This window comes from Sinocyclocheilus anshuiensis, unplaced genomic scaffold (genome assembly GCF_001515605.1).
Source record: "Sinocyclocheilus anshuiensis isolate Anshui unplaced genomic scaffold, SAMN03320099.WGS_v1.1 scaffold45, whole genome shotgun sequence".
NCBI lineage: Eukaryota > Metazoa > Chordata > Actinopteri > Cypriniformes > Cyprinidae > Sinocyclocheilus > Sinocyclocheilus anshuiensis.
This window is the reverse complement of record NW_015536467.1, coordinates 160,094-183,709: the sequence shown is the minus strand read 5'-3', so window position 1 is coordinate 183,709 and position 23,616 is coordinate 160,094. Positions and strand designations below refer to the sequence as shown.

At 35.1% G+C, this 23,616-nt stretch overlaps 3 protein-coding genes across 3 annotated transcripts in view; 2 read left to right on the top strand and 1 right to left on the bottom strand.

Moving 5' to 3' along the window:
- The window catches only part of LOC107691638 (cell migration-inducing and hyaluronan-binding protein-like), a 143,438-nt gene extending 133,529 nt beyond the window's left edge, over nt 1–9,909 (top strand). Inside the window, exons 24-29 of the mRNA XM_016490405.1 lie at nt 1,021–1,206; nt 2,758–2,962; nt 4,575–4,664; nt 5,236–5,393; nt 6,875–6,975; nt 8,975–9,909. Of these exons, the coding sequence (XP_016345891.1) occupies nt 1,021–1,206; nt 2,758–2,962; nt 4,575–4,664; nt 5,236–5,393; nt 6,875–6,975; nt 8,975–9,102 (868 nt within the window). The 3' untranslated portion in view covers nt 9,103–9,909. The remainder of the gene's footprint in view (nt 1–1,020; nt 1,207–2,757; nt 2,963–4,574; nt 4,665–5,235; nt 5,394–6,874; nt 6,976–8,974) is intronic.
- A 3,766-nt stretch (nt 9,910–13,675) lies between these two features.
- Nucleotides 13,676–18,213, bottom strand: mesd (mesoderm development LRP chaperone). Its single transcript, XM_016492319.1, has 3 exons — nt 18,023–18,213; nt 16,643–16,875; nt 13,676–14,189 (listed from the first exon to the last, which is right to left on the bottom strand). Exons 1-3 carry the CDS (start codon nt 18,173–18,175, stop codon nt 13,955–13,957), a joined length of 621 nt encoding a protein of 206 aa, XP_016347805.1. The 5' UTR covers nt 18,176–18,213; the 3' UTR covers nt 13,676–13,954.
- A 2,221-nt stretch (nt 18,214–20,434) lies between these two features.
- Nucleotides 20,435–23,053, top strand: LOC107691577 (mesoderm development candidate 1-like). The gene has a single exon (XM_016490277.1). The coding sequence runs from the start codon at nt 21,862–21,864 to the stop codon at nt 22,921–22,923; it is 1,062 nt and encodes a 353-aa protein (XP_016345763.1). The 5' UTR covers nt 20,435–21,861; the 3' UTR covers nt 22,924–23,053.
- The last annotated feature ends 563 nt before the right edge of the window (nt 23,054–23,616 follow it).

Here is a 23,616-nt window from a genome sequence, read left to right as displayed (position 1 = left end):
ATAATAATATTAAAATTTTTTTTTTTTTTTTTTTGTACTGTTGCAATAGGTTGTCCCTTCTATAACAGCCCTCTATGGATAGACAGCTGTAAGGAATTTGGGGGCGGGGTGTTCTGTTTGTCCAACCAATGGAAGATTAGAGGAGTGCTTAGAACACCAGCCAATATTTTTTGTGTCATTTGAATATGTATATATTCAAGGTCCAAGGCCTTCGGGTGTAGATGCAGCCTAATAGACCTATCGCTGTGTCATTAATTATAATCAAACCACAATATTAACAGCAAATCATGGAAATTACTCACTGCTCTTGGCTGGATAACTTAAGTAGCTGTAATGAGCTCACAAGGATCAAATGTGAACACTAATTTAGGCCAAAAAAACTGTACAGCTGTATTTAATTAAAAATCTGCTTGTCAGTAAAACTCCAACATAATCACTATTAATGTATCATATTATGACAGTAATTAATGTATATCATTCTGAATGTGATTGCTTCATTATTAGTTTCATTTCTGAATGTTTACTTGAATATTTTAAGCACTGTTTACTTCATTTGTCTCTTAGTGTTGTAATTAGTTTCTTTGTACTTTGTTTAATTACAGACTGTTTATTTGTCTTGAATAATTACTTGTAAAACATAAGCCAATTTTTACTTAATTAAGAAACAGATAAGAGCTGCATGCTGTTGTTTCTTTAATTTTCTTTGTTGATATTTATATTAATATTTTACTTTTTAAACAAAGGATAATCCAGTGATTCATGAAACGCTGCCAGCATAAAAAAGCATTACACATAATGCACACTTTTATGTCAATCCCAGATTAAAATAGCAACATTCATAACAAAGATTATCAATTATATTTAATAAAATGCACAGCATCTTGCTTTCTAACTTATCCAGATCCTCTGAACCAGGACTATTGCTCCCCCTAGTGACTGATGCTAATACTAATACGCAAGTCTGTCAGTCTCCAGTTAGCGTGCTTTACTCATACAGCAGTGTTGTTGCTTCTTTTCCAGAAAGGACTGGATAAACATGGGCATCTGCTACCCTAAAGGCACTGAATTCACCATAATCTCCGACATCCACAACCGCCTCACCAAAGAGACGAGGAAGACCGGGGTGTTCATGAGGACCACTCAGAGAGAAAAGATGGGCCACTCTCACCAGACGAGAGGATATTACTACTGGGAGGAGGACACTGGGTAAGAGCAGATGTGTCTCCGCATGGACAGATAACAGCTGGCTTCATATAGTCCCTGTGTGACACTATCTGTCTGCAGCTTCTGCTGTGGTGCTAGTGAATGTAGAAAGATATCAAACCAAATAGAAATGGCCTGTTTTATTGATAAGAGTAGTTGAGAGAGAAGACAGGAACTGATGCAGAGAAGTGTGCGAACAGGATCAGGAAAAGACGACCCAGAGTCAGTGTTGGTGCATGTGTACTAAATACTACAGTAGTTCACCAAATGCAATACTAATTGTTTAAATCGGTATACAAATAATCAATTTAGTTAAACCGTTTTAAACTCCTAGTGGCTCCCAGCTTGTTTTAATATATTATAATATATTGTAATAATATAATCTTTTTTTACGTTTAATATATAATTGCAATTTAAATTAATATTTATATTTATATAAATATTTAATTGTAATTGGACTATATATATATATATATATATATATATACTGTATACATATACATATATATATATACATATTGTAATATAAAACTTATTACAATTCAGTTTTTCTTTTTTAATAAATCTGCAAAAATGTCAACAATTCTGTGTTTTTCTGTCAATATGGGGTGCTGTGTGTACATTAATGAGGAAAAAAAATTAACTTAAATGATTTTAGCAAATGGCTGCAATATAACAAAGAGTGAAAAATTGAAGGGGGTCTGAATACTTTCCATACCCACTGTATATATATATATATATATATATATAGTTTTTGTAATTAGTAGTTTTTGTAATTTTTTGCAAATCTCTTGCACAAAAAAAGCTGAAATCAAGTATGCAGTCATTCAATAATAAAAAACAACTTTACCCCACACTTTATGGACATAATATTACATTTACATTTATGTGTTTTAATAGATGCTTTTATCAGTTTGAATGTTTTGCTCATGGGTGATATTTTGCTTGTTGAACTTTGGTGATCATTTTATTTGACCATAAAAAGAGTGTGAATGATTTTACTGTTGCCAAATGTCCCATCTGGCATTATTTTTTAAAGGAATGACCCATAAAAAAGTTATAAATTTTACTAATAAACGGGTGCATGTGTGAAAACTAATAAAGTTTTAAAATATAAACACACAGAACTGGTCAAATCCATGTTGAATGAAATATGTTTACAGCATTAAAGGAAATGGACGGTAAATATATTAGATTAAACACGTGTTTGTTTTCTACCGCCTGGCCTAATGGAAAGTCATACTGAGCAAAGTAGCAGTTATTATAAGACATCTGTGTTTTGATAGAGGATGAAAAAATAGCTGTTCTTAATTTAGCTATGTCAGTTTTCCTTTGCTAATGAAACATAATTAAATTGTAGGAATGAGGAATATCACTCGATTGGAACTGCTGTGAAATTACCCAGGAGGCTGGATGCTAAACGCTGCAGTTTTGTCAATTATAAGTTTTGATGTGGTTTTTAAAGTGTCACAGCTTCCAAACTTGTCTCTGCCGTCCGTGTGCTGATCTCTGTGTTTCTCTCTCTCTGATGTCTGTCTGCTGTCTTCCCCGCAGGCTGCTCTTCCTTAAAATCAAAGCGCACAATGAGAAGGAAGACTTAGCGTTCTGCTCGGTGAAGGGCTGTGAAAGAGTGAAGATCAAAGCACTGATTCCCCCCGGCAGCGGCCCCAGTGACTGCATGGCTGAAGCCTACCCCAGATACACCGAGATGCCCGTCGTAGATGTGCCTATGCCCAAAAAACTGCCTCGCTCCAAACTGGTGAGGAGACACTTTTGACTTTAGAGAGCATCTGTGTTTGAAGTCTAGCGTGTTGCTGCGGGCCGGATGTGGGACGTTCCTGCTGGATTCCTGCGACTTGCCTGATGCTCTGAAGATGATGTATAAAGAAACATAATAGCAGTGCTTTTGTTAGTCTTGCACGTGTTTGATTGTCTCCTGGCAATCGAATTGTGCAGGATAAATGATAATATGCAGAGTTAGCATTTGTTCAACAGGATAGTTAGTGTACTTTGCACACCTGTTTCTGTAAACTTTTGCTGGGAAGGGTCCTCTATTGTGATGGAGGAAACTGTTTTTGAATGTCAATACCCACATAAATATAAATATATATGAATTATAATATACAGTATATATAAAATATTATATAATGATTTATATTATTGATATATATTTCTACATTTTATATGTGTGTGTGTTAAAAAATTAGTGGCTCATCCAATATTATTATTATTATTATTATTATATAAAAAAATACATACAATACAATTTATATATTATACATTTACAATTTACATTTAATTACATTTTAATATTTTTTTTATAAATTCTATATAAAATATATGTCAATCAATGTTAATTTTATATATATATATATATACACACACACACACACACACACACACACACACACATATAGGTTGATATATAGCAATGCCATTTTAAATTGGAAAAAAAGTGAAATTTCATTTGCTATAGCAAATAACAGAAAAAATACACAAATTATAATGAAATTATTATTTTTTTAATTGTGCTTTATCCATTGTCGATAGGGTTAAAGTTGAAAATGAAAGGAAAGCTAACGCTTATTCAGCCAAGCGGAGGAAGCATATTAATCTGTCACTCATATATATTTATATACAGTTCAGTCGTGAAACTCTAGATGGCGCATTCTGATGGGGTGTTAACGTAACTGATGATATTCAGAGAGTTAAACGACTTGGCACAAGCTGATTGGTTCATGCTGCATATGCAGCCAATGAGCTTACTGCCTTGCATTTATATGACTGGCTAGCATTCACTTGAAATTCCTGCAGCGCGCTTTCAGAGTTCTCTGAAACCCTTCACCTTCCCCAGCTCCACCTGTATAGATCTGCTACGGGGTTATTTTATATGCTATTTGTGCAGCAGCATGTCTTAAATACTCATGGCACCGTATCGCCATATGCATTGGCAGTAGCAAGTTCCTGTACTTGCTTGCAGCAGCAGCAATAATCTACAACTACAGCAATAACCAACAGCAGCAGCAATTCAGCAGCAGCGTAGCAGATCTGTTCCGCCAAGACCAAATACATTAACATTATCATATCCATCACCATGCTAAAATGTTCCGAGAGTTGTCATGATTGAAGTATCATAAACTGCATCTCCCAGTGTGCCTGCATGTTCATATGATGTTATTTCACCTATTGGCGCAGTTTGAGTTTCCTCACAAGTTTAAGTGCCATTAGTTTAACCACAGTGACACTTCAAGTTTACTGTATATATGTTCAGGTATTATGGTGTATGCAAGTTGTAAGTGCAAACATCTAGTAAGAAGATATTATTAAATGTTATATTATTGTAATCTCAAATTTTCTTGTTTCCTTTACAGCCTCACACACCGGAGCACTTCCTTGAAGTCAAACTGGAGTCATATAACACACGCTTCTTCCACATCAAAGAGGACTTCGCCTATACTGAGGTACAAACTCTTAGTAATGTGTCATGAATAATGAGTTTTACAAAGAACTGAGGAAAATCAGTTCTCATTCACTGGTTAGCCTGCCTAAGCCTAAAGTGGTTTGCTGATGTTTAGCTGGTTTAATCTAGGTCTAGCTGATCTCCCATTCTGGCCTTTATATATTATATTATATTATATTATATTATATTATATTATATTATATTATATTATATTATATTATATTATATTATATTATATTATATTATATTATATTATATTATATTATATTATATTATATTATATTATATTATATTATATTATATTATATTATATTATATTATATTATATTATATTATATTATATTATATTATATTATATTATATTATATTATATTATGTTACGTTACGTTACGTTACATTATATTATATTTTATACTTGTAATTTAATTGAATAGTGATGATGTCATTATGACTTTTTTTTCTTGTTTTTTTTTTTTATATTTTTATTTATGTAAAGAGGGATGGGGACAGACCAAGTAAGATATTGAAAGAAAAAAATAAAACAAATGAAAATAAAGTTACTGTTTCTGTAGGTGAATGGAAAGAAGATCTACCAATCAGAGGATGGCATTCATCTGACTGTAATTGATGGCCACAGCGGTAAAATCCTGGAGTCTAAAGGCTTCAGGAACTCAATCCTGATGGGAATTCCAGCTCAGCTAGAGAACTACATCACCAACCTCAAAGACGAGTAAGACTAATACAAAATATATGCATGAATAGTTTACATCCATGCATAATCAAATGCACATGCAATGAAATGTTCTATTCTGATTACTAGGGGTTTTATTCAGCAGGGATGCATTCAATTCATCAAAAGCAAACTGATAATAATAAATGTTTCTTAAGCAGCAAAACAGCATATTAGAATGATTTCTGAGTGATCATATGACACTGAAGACTGGAGTAATGATGCTGAAAATTCAGCTTTGATCACAGGAACAAATTATGTTTTACAATATATTAAAATAGAAAACAGTTATTTTAAATTGTAATATTTGTGGGGGGGTTTTCAGCATTTGTTTCAGCCTTAGTGAGCACCCCAAATGTTTGAGCTGTAAGATTAATAGAAAAATATATGTATGAATCTTCAGTTTGCGTACATACAGAAGGAAATGCACATGAAATTAAATGTTTTACTTCTTAAAATGTACTATTCTGTGGCATTGAAACCATTGTTTCTTCTGTAAATTAAACCAAAGCAAAGTTTTTAACAGGTCAAAAATGATCTTTTTTGTTTCAGCTTTTAAAAAACATATTTTTTTTTTTTTAGATTTACAGCATCTCATTATCAGCTACGCATGAAGCCATCTGAGATGTTTCACTTCCTGTAGCGCTTCGATGTAGAGAATTATGTGTTGAATTCGAGTGGATCACACAGGCTTTGTGAGACTTCTGAACGCTTTCCAAATTGGTCTGTGCTGTGAAGTGGGCTGTGCAGATATTTGATCCATTCTGCACGGTTAAGTTGGGTAGCGCCGCTCTGACACTGCTGGAAAAAAAAACGTTTTATTGAAAAAATGTTAATAAAAATATTTTATTTTTTAATAAAAAATAACAATTTTATTGAAAACATTTGTATAAATTTTTTATTTATTTAAAAAAACAAAAAAAACACTAGCTTTCTATTTTTATTATTCTATCTACTTGTTTTTCTCTTTGTGTGTGTGTGTGTATATATGTGTGTGTGTGTGTGTGTGTGTGTGTGTGTGTATAATATATATACCTTGCTACACTGCGTTAGGCTAACCGGGACTTGTCATTTGCACTTATATTTTGTTGCTCTTTTGTTAGTTTTGACTGCTGTAAGTCGCTTTGGATAAAAGCATCTGCTAAATGACTAAATGTAAATGTAATGTAAATGCTGGAGTGTTTGGATTCTCACACAAAAACAGCGAACGGGAGATAATCACACAGTCATATCGGGAGAAACAAATTGCATGTTAACATATGCATCAGTGGCCTTGAAATTTAGCTTGGGCGGCCACTGAAAAATGGCCAACTAAACTACAATTTCACAAGTTTTATGTAGGTGAAGTAAAACAAAGTGAAGCTTGATTTCAGGGGCGTTGAATTTTTACTTAGATTTACTTGTTCTATGAATGATTTTCATATGTGTTTCTCTATTTTTAACTGCTATGTCTGATAGAAACGCATTTTCTGCACTTGCAGGTCAGTGGTTTTGATCACCTCTAAAGGGAAACTGGTCACCAGAGGGCCATGGACTAAAATTCTCGATACCCTCGGAGCAGACCAGACGGTGAAGTTGAAAGGTAACGAGTTTCACTCATAATAATTCAGGATTGTGATAGACGTCTCACATTATCAGTACCTAATGGAATTTACATTATTTATAGGTTTGAAACAAATGTGCATACTAGGAAGCAAAATAGATTTTAATGTCAAGCATGTAATGTATATTTTGGTCTACCATACAAAAGTTTAGGGTCAGAAAGATTTTTGTTTTAAAAGAAATTAATACTTTTATTCATCAAGACTAAATTAAATTGATCAAAAGTGACAGTAAGGACATTTATTATGTTACAAACAATTATTTCAAATGTAAAAATTCAGCTTTGCATCACATGAATAAATTACAGTTTAAAATATATTCAAATACACAATAGCTCTTTAAAATTGTAATAATATTTCACATTTTTTGAACAAATAAATGCAGCTTTGGTGAGCATAAGAGACTTGAGAGACAAAAACATTTAAAAAATGACTGAACCCAAACTTTTGAAGTGTAGTGTATCTGTACGTGTCTCAGATACTGATTCACACTTATTTTTAGCTATAGAGTTTCATCCCAATGGTATTTGGGATACTTTATGATAAATTACCACAAAAAAAGACCCAGACAATGAAAGAAAAAGATTTGAGTCGTGTGAAGAGAAGCTGTTTTCTGGGCTGGGCACACATATACATACCAGAGCAGCATGGTCCTTCCTCTCGACCCTCCCTTCACATATTATATTTATCATGTTGAATTGTCATTCCAGCAGGCAAAGCCCCTTAAGTTTACGTTCCAAGTGCTTCCCACCGGCTCGTTCCATGAACAACACCAAATGTTTCACAGACCACCGACGCATGACGAGTCTGTGCTGAAACCTAAAGGAATAAAAATGAAAGCACTCCAACACAAGATTTTATGATACTGATCAACTTTATATTTTCCTGTTATTTCATGGCCTAAATAAATAAATAAATATTGATTTGAGATTATTATATGAATAAAAATTGTTGAATGATATGGGAGACATGAAACTTGCACAGCTACACTACCGTTTCATATAATTTTTTGAAAGAAGTAAATAGTCATTTTCAGCAAGGATGCATTGAATTCTGAGAGTTGCGATATAAACTCGGAATAACAAGTAAACTCGCAATTCTGAGGAAAAAAAAGTCAGTATTGCGAAATATAAACATATCTGATATTCAGAGTTCTGCTTTTGCATCTCACAATTTAGCATTTATTTCTCGTATTTCTTTTTTTTTTTCTCTTAGAATTCTGAGTTTACGTCTCAATATTATTTTTATTTTCGCCAAAGAATAATAAAGGTCATTGTGACTTCTCACAATTATGATTTTTTTCCCCCCTTGCAATTCCGAGTTCATAACTGAGTTTATATCTCACAATTTTGAGGAAAAAAATTAATTGTAACATATAAACTCAGAATTGCGAGAAAAAAAATCAGAATTGTGAGATGAAAAAGTTGCAATTTTTTTTTTTTTTTATCCTGTGGCAGAAATAAGCTTCCATAGGCACTGAAGACTGGAGTAATGATGCTGAAAATTCTGCTTTGATCACAGGAATAAATTACATTTTTAAATATATTCAAATAGAAAACAATTATTTTAAATTGTAATAATATTTCACAGTATTACTGTTTTTACTGTATTTTTGATCGAATAAATGCAGCCTTGGTGAGTAGAAGAGACTTCTTTCAAAAACATTTTAAAAATCTTACCGACCCCAAACTTTTTTGTAGCGTATGTAGGAAATCTGTTGCCAGGGATGACGGTCATACAGATTAGCCTTATTATAAAAAAATATGTAACCAAAGAATATCACGATTGACCAATCAGAATGAAGTATTCCAGAAAGCTGTTAAATAAGCACCATAACATCAAAGCCTGTATAATTAAGTAATTGACATTTTTTTACAGTTTGCAGTTTGGCAAACGTTGATGGACATAAATTGGCCTTAACCAAAATTTTTGTCATGAATAAGGTCATTATAAATCATTTTGTGGTGTTTTTGTTTCCAGACAAACTCGCCTTTGTGGGCTTCAAAGGCTCCTTCCGGCCGGACTGGGTGAGGATGAGTGTTGATGAAGAGCGGGCCAAACTCCACCAAGTGCTGCCCATCCCTGTGATTAAGATGATGAAGCTATGAAGACGAGCGACACACGCCGCAGGACATCTCAATCTTGCAGTAGCAGCACTACTGGACGAGCCCAGCTACAGCCGCACGCCAGGACCAATCACAGCCCAGCATGTGTTTATGTTACCTAGCAACCCCTCCCAGCGGATTCCATTGTATGTGACAACGTGGACGTTGTGATTTTTGGATCGTGTCGTCAGTTGATTATACTTGTTTCGACGGGAGAAAAACAAGAAAAAAAAACCCCTAAAAACGATCGCGACATTCCTTGTTTTTGTCCCTCTCGATGATGTTTGCCTTCGTGTTTCAACATGTTTTTTCTAAATATGTACAAAAAGAGGTTTCAGATTGTAAATGTCATGAGGTTTTCTCATTTTAATTGTCACGCACAAGAGTTGGTTTCGTTTGTGTTGAACGAGAGAGCCAGCAAAAAACAACAACAACAATCCGGCCTTAAAGGAACCGGTCACCCAAAAATGAAAATTTCACTCATTTATTTACACATCATGTCATTCGATGTAACAACAAACAACATTTTCCAAGCATAACTTCTGAACGCACCATACAAGTTCAAGACGCGTGAAAAAATATGGACACAATTCTCATTTTCCGGTGACCCGTCCCTTTAGATTTGAATAGTCAAGAATGGATTTGAATCTGAGCATTAGTAGATGTCAGTCTATCATAAAATGATCAAATCTGTGATGAATTGGCTTTTCTTCCATTTGGCAAGAAGTACAACATTGTCCCTTTGCCGAAATAGCTGGTCTTTTTTCGGAGATTGTAATTTGTTAGTGTTTTTGTATGTTTTGTGTGTTTCTAAAAAAAAATACAAAAAATCCTGATTGATAACAGAGATATATTTTATACTTATTTATTGTACAGGCACTGTTACACAAATCCAAAAGGGACGTCTTTTAAGGGACTCTTAAGTTGTAATGTAATTCTGTCCTATCTGTAAAAACTAAAACTTTAAGTACAATTTTCACTTGTGTATAATTCAAATATACATGACATTAACTTTAAGTTGTATATGGATGTTATGTAAATGTGAATGATTTCCAAGTAATACAAATGTATTACTTTAGATAAGAAAAAAAATATAAAGACTTTTGTACAGAAATAAATCTTTTTTCCTCATATTGTTGGGAGTGATACTATGTTTCTGTATATATATATATATATATATATATACATGCACGTTTTTGGTGAACTTTCCTTTTTTATAGTTGGGTTCAAGTACAGGGGCCTCATTTATAAATCGTGCGTACGCTCAGATTTGATTTTAGAGTGTGCGTGCGCTTAAATTCACGCCAACGCTCATATTTGTAAAAACTCTTTTGCGTGGAAAAGTGCTTAGCGTCACGTCAGGGTCTGAGCAGACGTACGCACTTTTTCTTGTTCGAGTAGCTACTGCAGGTTTTTGGAAATGTAAGCTGTTCTAAATTAAAGGATTTGGACGATGACTGGTGATCTTTTATATGTTAATGCCATTAATTAGTAGTCGTTTACAAGCAGAGAGCTGAAACCATTCATTTGCGCGCAAGTTCAAGATCATTTGCGATTTACAGATTTCACATCTGAAAGAGACGCGTACGTACGTTCATTTACCTGTACGCATATTTGAGAGATGATCGTAAGATCAATTTTAAGATGTTTTCTGCTCAACATTTTATAAATGAAGCCCCTGATTCCTATGGAAGTTTGTTTCCGCCACTGAATACATTTTTTTTTTTAAACCAATGAAATTGCAACTTTATATCTCACAATTCTGACATTTTTTCTCAGAATTGCGAGATATAAACTGGTAATTCTGAGAAATAAAGTCTAAAGTGTGAGAAATAAACTCGCAATTGCAGGTTATAAAGTCAGAACTGTGAGACATAAATTTGCAATTGTAAGAAAATAGTCTATTTTTTTATGGACGCCCGTTTCCGCCACTGAATTAAAAAAAACCGAGAAAAAAGTAGAAATTGCGAGACGTAAACTTGGAGTTGCGAAAAAAAAGTCAGAATTGTGAGTTTCTATCTCGCAGTTCTGACATTATTTCTCAGAATTGCGACTTTATGTCTCACAATTATGACTTTTTAACTCGCAATTGCGAGTTTATACCACGCAGTTGAGAAAAAAAGTCCGAATTGTGAGATAAAAAGTCGCAATTTCCTCGTTTATTTTTTATTCAGTGGCGGAAACGGGCTTCCATACTTTTTTCCCCTCAGAATTTAGCCTTTATAATTTGCAACTGCGTGTTTATATATATAAAAAAGTCTGAAATGCACCATAAAACTCGCAATTGCAAGAAAAAGTCAGAATTGCGAGACAAACTTATAATTGCAAGTTCATATCTCACAATTCTGACTTTTTCTGACAATTCTTTACTTTTTCAGAATTTCGATATGTAAACTGGCATTTGCGAGAAAAAAAAAAGTCAGAATTGTGTAATAAAAAGTCGCAATTACTTTTTACATTTTTTTTATTCAATGGTGGAAACGGGCTTCCATAGATTTCTATCATCACAAAGGCATTTAAAACATCACAACAGTGATGCTGGAATGTGTCTTTCCTTTAGCAAACACTATAAAATAAGCTGATGTTGATTGATGGTATGTATCTGGTGTGTGTTGATGTTGGGGTGGGGGACCATAAGGAGTTTCTTCAGCAGATGGTTTGGAAATATGACCATGGAGGCCATACCGGACTAGGGTGGATACTGCATTCTGGACATACATTCATGTACACTAAAGATCTGGACATGTTTGCACAGTAAAGCGCTCTACGGTCACTGTGGAAGTGTTACTTCAGATGTGGGAAACTGCTCTGGCATTCTTGAATGTCATCATGAGTTGCTGGCTATGCTTTCTGGAGTATCAGATCTTCTTATTTGACCTAATTCAATGCAGAGCATCAGTTGTGTCCAAAGCAATTACGAATGCGGTCAATGCGGCTGCCTTGCTTTCTCACATGACAAATAGATGACACTCATATAAAAATGTTAATGGGAAGGAGCTTTCTTCTGGAAGTAGAAGACAGAATAGCAAAAGCTCTTTATACATACAAGTTCTTATTCAGTAAATGTACTTATAAATAAAAATCTTTTTTTTGTAAAGAAACATTTAGTATTGAAACTACGCAAAGGATTTTCCATTAGGGCTGTCTATTAGTTTGCCATTATCATCAGAGTTCTGGAAGGATTGGACAAATGTGTCAATGATGATGATGAACAACAAACGCCTGCAAGAATGGATGATTGCAAACAAAAAATCATTTTTTATTTCAATTAGATCACATTTATCATTCAGTAAAGTGCTGAAAAGCTCACAGATTTCCATGAGGTGTACTTATGTTTTCCCTGGTATCATGGCATATGGGGCTTCAGAAGAGAAAGGATGATCGATTACTCTATTAGCGCCTAATGTTGCTCTCTTACAAACTGGGGCAATGACTCTGCCGCTGCTAAACTCATTTTCTTTTGCCAGAAGCTGTTTGACTGATTCCAGATCAGTTCTTTTCTGCCACATCCTCCAAATGCATTCCAGCATCCTTCAACAAGCTGTTATGTAAACCTTCAGATAAATCCGATATTCTCTATCGCTGTTGAGCCCAGATTGCTTGTGTACTAGCTTGTTGAAAAAAAAAAATGTCAATGGAAATTATAGAATGAAAGAAAATGTATGCAGCTGGGAAAGAAATGTCTAGACTAAGGGGTGTGGGGAACAAAATAAATCAAATAGCATTGTTTTAGGCTATAAAAGAACAATTCGCCTAATAATTAAATTAGCTGAAAATGTCCTCACCCTCAGGCCATCCAAGATTTAAATGAGTTTGTTTCTTCATCAGAACAAATTGAGAAATTGTGTATTACATGATTTGCTCACCAATGTATCCTCTGCAGTGAATGGGTGCCGTCAGAATGAGAGTCCAAACAGCTGATAAAAACATCACAATAATCCACAAGTAATCCACACCACTCCAGTCCATCAGTTAACATCTTGTGAAGAGAAAAGCTGCATGTTTATAAGTAAAAAAATCCATCAAGGTATTTTTAACTTTAACAGATAACATTGCTTTCTCCAGTTAAAAAGTCGTCTAATCTGAATCAGGAGAGAAATATGCACACATTAAGCAACGATTACAAGCAAAACAGTCCAAAATTGTTCTAAACAAATATGTGGGTGGATTTTGATGTGCAAGGACAACAGAGGATGGACTTTTTCACTGGAGGATGCAACATTATGGACTCATATTTTTGGCCAGAAGCAACTTAAAGTTTAAGAAGGCTTTAAGGTTTAAACACATTAATGAAGGATTTGTTTCTTGCAAACACGCAGCATTTCGCTTCACGAGACTTTAATTGATGGACTGGAGTGGTGTGGATTATTGAGATGTTTTTTTTTTTTCCAGCTTTTTGGACTCTGATTCTGATGGCACCCATTCACTGTAGACGATCCATTGGTAAGTAATGTTCAATTTCTCAAAATTTGTTCTAGAAACAAACTCTAAAAAAATATACAAAAATGTCCATTTTGGATGGCCTGAGGGTGAGCGATTTTTCAGCATATTTTCATTTTTGGGTGAAATATTTCTTTAAGTGCTACAACTTTTCTGCATTTGAAAATTTGACCATGAACACAGTTTGACACCAACTGCAAATCATTCAATGCATGGCAATGTAATTATAAAAGTGGTTTATTCTTTGATTCAGACTGTGAAAAAATAAGGCGAGTTACAGTAAAACAAATCAAAGAAACTGAAACAAAGATTGCTGATTTGACTCATCAACCTGTGTGTCAAAGTACCTAGTAACACCTGTTAGAGAAACGCTCCTTCAGTCCCATTAAGATGCTGTGCCTTTGGGGCTCGTGTATCAAAGCTCCTGCTTGCTTTTATTTGCTCGGTTGGCTGCTTTCTTGTCTCCTTTCTTCTTGGTCTCGTTTTGCTCATGCCCCTTGGCATCTTTCTTGGTGGCTTTCCCAGGGTACACCTGCCCTTCTACGGTCACATCCTCACAGCGGTCCTGAGCGACCAGGAAGTCTTTAATCTCCCAGGCGTAGCCCCCGTCACGCAGCATGAAGATGGCACGGTTGGATCCCACCACAAATCTGATGAGAAAGACACAAACAGTGATTATAGTGATTGGTGACAGAGCGCCAAAGAGCAGAAAGGGAGCTTCAAAATGGAGTGTTGTGCCACACATAAGCTCTGATTCAAATTTACTTCTTAATGTATCGTTGTTAAATACATAATTTGTTTCTAGCATCACAACATTCTATGGGCTCTTAAAAAAAATCTCCTAAAACACTTTTTCCCCTTGAACCATTAAGAATGTAATTTTTACCACATCGCACAATCTATGTTGGAAATTAAATTAAATCAATCAAAATAAATATATGTTTTTTGCATAATAAATTGACTGACTTTGTCCTTCTAAGGATAATTTGCCTAGCTTTTTATGTATACAAAACACACACAAATAATTTTTGACTTTTTGCATAAATTAACAAAATTACAGCTTGATTGGAAATGATGCATAAAATGTTTTCATAAAATAAAATAATAAAACAGTAAAAATATTTTGTTCTCAAATGATATTTACCTTAATTTTTCATTTTTTAAACACTTCAATGACTGTTGTCTGCTTTGTTAAAAAAAGTATGCTAACTTCTGGGCGGGGGATAAACATTAAGAGGCCAAAGAAGAAAAAAAAAGGATACTATACTAGTTTTATTAATATTTTGATGCTGTTTTTTATTAGTACATTTTCTGTTTTCATTTAAATTTTAGTAAAAGTTTTAGTAATTTTGTATGTGTTTTTGTCATTTTTAGTAGATTTTTTTTTATTTTTTATAAATGTGTCTATATGATTTTTATACATTTTTATTTAGGCTAGTACTTAAAGTTAAGCTAAAAACACTGCCTTAGCAACTAGCTGAAATAAAGTTTTTTATATTTTATTTCAGTTAATGTTTATTTTATTTCAAGAAAAAAAAAATTAAATAAATGTTCACGTTTATTTCACTTCTTGTTTAAAAAAAAGGATACTATACTAGTTTTATTAATATTTTGATGCTGTTTTTTATTAGTACATTTTCTGTTTTCATTTAAATTTTAGTAAAAGTTTTAGTAATTTTGTATGTGTTTTTGTCATTTTTAGTAGATTTTTTTTTTTTTTTATAAATGTGTCTATATGATTTTTATACATTTTTATTTAGGCTAGTACTTAAAGTTAAGCTAAAAACACTGCCTTAGCAACTAGCTGAAATAAAGTTTTTTATATTTTATTTTATTTCAGTTAATGTTTATTTTATTTCAAGAAAAAAAATTTTAAATAAATGTTCACGTTTATTTCACTTCTTGTTTGGATTATCACAGGTTTAATAATGTAACAATCTTTTATGCTAAATTTTCATATTTTAAAACTAAATGTCTGCATTTGGAATGAGGATAAAACAATAAAATCCAAACATAAAAGGTATTTATAAAATTGAAAAAATGATCAAGGCATGGTATAAAGTTTTAGTCCTGGTATAACATAAATAAAAGGCAGAGATTTGTTTAAAAAATAATCTTTGTTTCAATGAACCAGTGTTGGGATCAAACACTTAACAATAATAAACAGCTGTATTTACACTGCAATAAAATCACAATCTTGTTTTCCTTTTAAAATATCTAAATATCTTTGAAACAAGATCAATTTACTACAAGATCAATTTTAGACTCAAATTTTTAGATTCTAAACAATGTAACTGTAATTTGTCATTCCGCAACACCAGATTATTTCACTTTTTTTAAACTTGTTTATATTTAAATGCAAGTGAAAATATCTGCCAGTGCAGTACGACAAAATACACTTAAAGACTGATTCTCTGAAAACAATCAGCGCAGCTTCTTAAGTAAACGTGTCTTTTGAATTTTTCGATATTTTAACAGGAAAACAAGTAAATAAGATTAATTGTGAACATATTAAGAGTTGCAGTAGTTACTGCACTACAAAAAGAAGACATACTACAGCGTAGGGATTCCAGAAGCACAAATGAGTAATAATTCAAATCAATCTGTGAATTATTTTGAATCAGTTCATTAAAATGAACTTTCTAAACAAACCTTTCCAAGGCTTTATGTTCAAATGGTTTGTACAGTTTTACTGAACTAAATCAACACTGAACTGACCAGAGCTGAATAATGCCACTATTGTTTATTCAGAGCTGCTTTATATTACAGCAGAATCTGAATTTGTCTCATATTTGAAGTTTGCATCATTAATTCTGTTATTTACCCGTGTATTACAGTACTTTGAAACAATATGTTTTGTATACAGCGCTACAGAAATTAAGGTGACTATCGTCCTACTGCTGTAGCCACTTGGATGAGAGACAAAACAGATTTTAAACTGTTTTGGAAAACTTTTGGTCCAGTTGGCAATGAACAAGCTCTACCTGACATTCTGTGATGATCTGGATCTACACGTCACACAGGTATGAGCCGATAATCTAAACGCTTTGACTGTGTAGTTCGATATCCTTATCAAACATCTGCATAGTAATATGGTCGTTACCTCTGAACATCAAAGTTGGCATTGAAGAGGCTTCCCTGCCACAGGCTGGTGACCTCCTCCGTCTCCTTCTCTGTGGGGTTTCCTGACACTGTAGCAAACACCATCAGGGTCCTTCCCTTCTTAGACATCTTCAGGAGATCCTCTGGTTTGGACGCGTCTATTTTAGAGAAGTCGATGGGTGGAGGAGACCGCTTGTGCTCGGGTAAGTCGCCCTCCTCGATGTCATCATCTTTCTGTAATAAATAAAAAGATGTCAATCACTGAAGAAAGAAAATATCTTTTCAAGATGTAATGCCAAAAGTTGAATTACTGGTAGACAGGACTGGGCCATATAAATGATATATTTTCAGCTTATTGAATGTAAAGCACAGCACTGCTGTTGGATGTGATGCAAGAAGGAAAAATGCAATAACAATATTTGTATTTTTAATCAATTTGATTTATTTTCAAATTCAAACATGCAGTATTTTATATTTATACTTCAAACCTTTACATTGTATATTATTCATTATCAAACTTTAAATATTTAATGTTTACCATTTAAAACTGTAAACATTTTATAGGCTTACCTATAATATTAAATATTTTCAAACTTTAATGCATCGTTCAGCGTAGATTCTAACTGCAAGTATATGCAGGTAATATTTCAATAGTTTTAACTTTTACATAATCTCTGTATACTTTAATACTTTTTAAATGACTGCGACACTATCTGGCTAATTTCTGTGAACCGTGTTCATTCAAAGGCAACCTTTGACTCAAGGAGTGTCAATCTGCTAAACTTTGCAAGATATCCACCAATCACATCCGTTTCATACCCACATAAGTGTCTGACTGTCTCATCTATCTATCTATCTATCTATCTATCTATCTATCTATCTATCTATCTATCTGTCTGTCTATCTATCAGTCTGTCTGTAACATCTGTATATTGTATGCAATATTCATGCATTCAATATTCAAAATAAGTGTAAGACAATGTAATACAATATTTTTTTTGTATTTAACAGACATTTGACATTGTGAAAAACTTATTTTTTAATAATGTGTACATAAACAACTAAAAAATAACTATAAGAAAAGTTGCTAGTGCGACATACGCTTTATGTTATCATAGTAAGAACCGTTTTCGTCAAAATACTAGTTATGACAGTTACTGTTACTACAAATAAAGCGTAAAGTTCACATTAACATCCAGACGCATCAAAAATATACTAAATCACAACATTTATTCTGAAAACTCGTTTGAACGAGATCCCATATTCGTTTATTATGGTTTTGCAGTAGCCACGATAGTATTTCGGCGGTTACCATGGTATTTTATAGTGAGAGGCACATGACTGAATGATTGCAGCAGTGAGTTCGTTAGTTCGCTCATACCTCCCACTCCTCCAGCAGTCTGGCCATGTCCGCGTCATTATAATCCCTTATGTCTTTCTTCTTCTTTGGTTTAGTGTCTGTACAATGAACCGATATGAATAATATGAGAAAGAACAATACTGATACAGTCCTGCAGCTGACGGGAGACGCCATCTTTAAACCTGGAGCTCGCTGATTGGTTGAAATCTTTCCGCTAGTCATGGGTTTAAGGAAAGAGACGTGTCGACGTGATCACGTGTCTTACTGTTGAGAGTTTTTTACATTTATTTGTTGCAAAAAGAATATAACAAAAAGTACAATCTATTCAATAATTGCATTACGATAGTAAACACAAAGATTAATAATATGGATATGATGCATCAAATGCAAAATACATTACGAAGAGTCTCTGATGCAATGCATACACCTCAAAAACTTTATTTGCATTAGTCTGAGTACAAGAACGTATAAAACAAGAAGAAACACTAAATATAGGGTGCGTGGTAAATAATGAGTGTGCATGGTAAATAATAAGATAAAATAAAATAAACATCACATCTGAAAACTTGTTAGTTTTGCATCTCTGAAACAGTTTTAATGCATATCTTGAGGTCAGTATATTTAGTAGATTACACTTATGCTATATAATAAACCAATAGCATGCACTAACATAACTCTATTTTTGGAACCTGTTTTAAATTATCTACAATCAATTAACATTTAAAAAAGAAAGCTATAAAGACATAAAGTTTGTATAAAGTGAGAGTGTTACTTTTTATTTATTTTTATTTTGTTTTTTATTGCATTTTTTCTGTTTTAGTTAGCCTATGTATACATAATAAATGTTCAATATTTACAAAAGTGCATGCATATATAGCTAAACTCCCTTGATACCAAATAAAATGTAACACGATATAATAATATAATTGTTTTATGTTTTGTTTTTTTTTCTGCTCTGCACAGGCTGGGTCTCTACAGTGTTTGTTCATGGGACGCATATGAGGTGTGAGGCTCATTCAACAGAATCGGAACGGTTTCCTCTCAGGACACCCCACCCAATGGCACAGTGCCCCGTGCAGCTGTACAACTGACATGCAGTATTCACGGCCCCAGCCCCCAGTTCACATCTAGCACACTACATACACATGCTTTGTGTAATCCAGTAGCTTTATTCTGCTGGAATTTAATAAGGAATCAGACCAAACAAAGTACATCAGGGATCTGCATTGAATATGAAGAACATCTGTTGTTTGAAACTGATGGAGTAGAGCAATGCATCATTGTAGAATGTAAAGGGTTAAAAATAAGCTCAAGTGTTTTATATTAAATCTTCATAGTATGTTTGTAAGTCCTAATAATGCAGTATTTAGATTGTCATCATATATGACCCTTTAAGTTGCTGAAAGCCCTTCCCATGTCCAAAGAGGAGGGTTTTCAGTGGAGCAGCCCCACCTTTTTGATTCTGATTGGCTCCTTCGCACTCACATCGTCTCTTGTTGTCTAATGAAAAGTACTCTACTGCATTTACGTCATAGTATTTGCAGCGGTGAATCCGATTTCCCTTCCCAAGATGAGTCAGCTGTTTTGAGGCCAGCTTGATATTTTTATCAGAGCGGTAGGGTGATTTATTTATTTTTGAACTATTATTTCTATTAGCGTTATAAAGACCCCTCGCCACAAGTATGTATACTTACATTATTTACAAGTGAACTCCTCCAGTGCCATACAAAAGAGGACGAGTGAAAGCTAATCAAATAAATATTTGACAAAATTAGTTTTGTTGGATTGAGTTATTTCAAATGCCTGTTAAGGACCAAACCTACACAAATAAAGAATAAATACATAAACAAAGCTGAATAATAGATGAATAAATACATGTATATTTGCACAAAACAATATAAATGGATTGTAATTAAACATAAATAAATAAATAATGTTTTTTACTTTTGAGCTTGAATTTATCTATTTTATTTACTAATTTATTTATACAATTATACAATTTAATATTTATTAATATTTAAGTATTATAATGAAATAGGTTACTTTAAATAATAGATAATAGATAATAATAGATAAATAATTAAACAAACGACACAATAGAGCAATATATTTTAATTTTCTCACAACTGAATTGAAACCTTTTATTCACAATTTATTTTTATTAATTTAATCATTTATTTATTCATTAATTTAATTAGATATAATTCTACATGTAAGTGTGTGTGTGTATACATATATATACAATATATATATTTATAATATTAATTGTAAAAATAATGATATATACTCCAAACAGCACAAAATGTGACAGAAACAAAAAAAGAAGAAGAAAAAACGTTTCAGTTGAGAAGACCGACCTTTAGAATACAAAAACATAATAATGCCACCGGCGTTCCCGCTAAACTAAACAATAATTCGCTCTATGCCGCTCTGAATGCGAACATCGTGAAAGTAGTAAATACCCGCACGCGAGAGTACCTGTTGGATTTACAGGGAAGCGCAAACCTCTGGCAAAACACCGGAAACAAGACACAACTAAACAAACGAAAAGGGGAAACACAAGGAACCTCTCTGGAATTTCTCTTTGGGTGTAACTTTTGCCCTCAGACCGGTAGTTGAGTCTCACATCGGGGCCTCGGGAAACGATGACTGGGCGAGGAATGAACGCGACTTCTCGCGCGACTGACGGTACCTCAGAAAAATAAGTGTATCGTTTGAGCGGCTGGCGACTTAAAAGGAGGGATTTCGTCTCGCAGACCAGGAATAATGGTTGTGGACTGGAGGGTATGAAAGTGCCAGAGTTTGCTGGAAGCTAACAGGCTATTCAGCCACACCCTCCCGCCGCTTCCTGATACGCAAGATGTAGCGGGAGACTACAACCGACGCGCGAGAGTCTCAATAGCGAACGGAGTTCGTTATCGTCGCGGAAACCGCGTTAAAACTTTCAGCCGAGCGTTTAAAGAATGGCAAGCAAAAGCGAAACTATCTGCCACTGGACAACCGAAGCTTTCCTTCTGGAGAGGGCGTATAGACAATAGATATGCATAAGGAACTGAGTTTGCCCACAGAACTTGGATTGTGTATGAAAAAGAAACGGCTGAAAGTCGTTCGGGAACGTTTTATGAATTTCCGAGGTGTCCTGGGATGATGGCGCAGTGGCGGCGGGGCGCCTGCGCGTCTCCCGCTTCGGTCGGCGGGTCAGCAAGACGGTCAATATATCACCAGCAGCATCACATCGCAGCAGGACATGTATTTAAATGCATGTAATGTGCATGACACGAAGAAAACGTGAAATGACAGATTCCACACAGCAAAAGTAGCGATTCTGGAAGTCAACCTGCACTTTGCCTTCGTCTGGGCATCTTCTTGTTCATGGCACTGCAGAAGCCTTTTGTAGGAAAGAGTGTTTTTGGTTTCTTTGCATTGTTGGAGCGACATTGACAACCTGTGAAACTGATCAGACTGTAGCTTACCTTATCAGTGGTAGTTGTGAATTCTATTCTATGCTCGTTTTTCTCATTATGCACATCTAAAATCAGATTATTTAAACATTGGGCAATTCATTTGAAGGGATATTTAATTACAGCTCTCATCAGCTCTTTTTGCCCGGTTGTATTTTTTTTTTTTTATCCAAATATTTTTCTAAAGTACTTCCCTTATTGGTGCATTGAGTGAAGTTTCAAATTATTTTGAGTTTTCAAAGCTGAGTGGACTTTTTCTGAAGGACGTTATTGGCCAGTTTCACTCTCCCTGAGAAGGTGCGGGAATCTTTTTTTTTTATTTACTTAAGAAAATTACATAAATCACAAGAGAACGTATGTTGTGGTCTTTATTTTGAACATTAGCGCGACCACACTACTATGGCTAGTAGTGGCTCGGGAAAATCAGATGAGGTTTCTACCAACATCCTTAGCGGAAGCTTGCAACAAAGGAAAAGACTTTCATCCATCTGTGACGCATGCAAGAGCAAAATGCAGCTGGTGGCGGAGCTGCTCCTGCTGTCCAGCGAGACCAGGCCGGTGGTGAACACCGACGGGATGCCTGTAGCAGAGACATTCGAGAAATGTCGCGACACGGTGATCGCGCGAACCAAGGAGCTGTCGATCATCGTTCACGATATCCAGAGCCAGCTCAACATGGGGAAGTTCGTGGAAGTCGGCGACCGACTGGTCGAGATGGGGGACCTAGTGGTCTCTCTGACTGAGTATTCGGCGCACGCTGCGTACCTAGCAGCCGTGGAGATCCCAGGTTCCCAGGCTGCCGTTTCTGGCCTGGTTGACCGCTACAAAGTCACCCGATGCCGACACGAAGTGGAGCAAACGTGCAACGTTCTCCGCTTAACGGCTCTGGCCGACCTGACTCCGCAGCTCCTTCTTGAAGTCTCGCAGAACATCCTGAAGAACCTCACCACACTTACGGATGCCTCCTCTCTGGCCAGTGATAAATCCAAGGACAAGTTCGCCAAGGAGCAGTTCAAAGCCAGCGTCAAGTGCATGAGCACAAGCGCCACGGCTCTTTTAGCATGCGTGCGCGAGCTAAAGGCCTGCCCGAATGACCTGACCCGCAATCGCTGCGTTCTTTTTAGCGGGCCGCTCGTGCAGGCCGTGCACGCCTTGGTGGGTTTCGCCACCGAGCCGCAGTTCCTCGGCAAAGCTGCAACCATCCCCCCTGAGGGAAAAGGGGTGCAGACGGCCGTTCTGGGCGGCGCCATGAGCGTGGTTTCAGCTTGCGTGCTCCTGACCCAGGGCCTCAGGGATATTTCCCAGCATCCCGAGAGCAGCTCCCAGATGCCCATCTATCGGGAGCGGCTGCGAAACTCTGCATGCGCCGTCTCGGACGGATGCACACTCCTGTCTCAGGCACTAAGGGAACGATCCTCACCTAGAACTTTACCGCCAGTTAACTCTCATTCTGTGAATTAAAACTCCTCCCCAGCACATTATTTTGAAGTACCAAAGAATCTAATCAGGTTTAACCCCGCATACGCTTATAAAAATAAAGGTTCCATAAGGCTGATGATACACGGGGGCACTTTTTGAGCAATGTTGCCATCAACGGGCAACCAGGTGAGACAGGACCCACGACTGATCTAAAATATCCAGATAATTTGTTACCTATTCTCAATGGGAAAGTGCCCAAGCAACATTGCTCAAAAAAAATTGCCCGGCAAAATTGCTCAAAAAGTTGCTCTGTGTATCATCAGCCTAAAGGGTTTTCACAGCGATTCCATTGAAGAATCATTTTAGGTTCCAAAAAAGAACCTTGCAGAGAACAGTTCTTAAAAGAACCATTATCTAAAGAACCTTTTCTGCATTTGAAAGGTTCCGTGGAAGTTAAAGATCCTTTGTGGAACCGTCAATGCCAATTAAGAACCTTTATTTTTAAGAGTGTAGTATGAGTAAATGTAGTAATTTAAATTTTTTAATTTACTTTTCATGGCAGTTGGCTTTACTCAAGCTCACATTTGTAGGTTTTTCTCAAACTGGATGTGATTGGGGAAGAAGTAGCTTTTACTAAAACTGACAACTTTTGCAAAATCTGTGTCAGTTGAGAATATAATATTGCCAAAAGTGGCCATTACAACAGAAGCCTTAAAATGAAACTGAAAGTCTTTA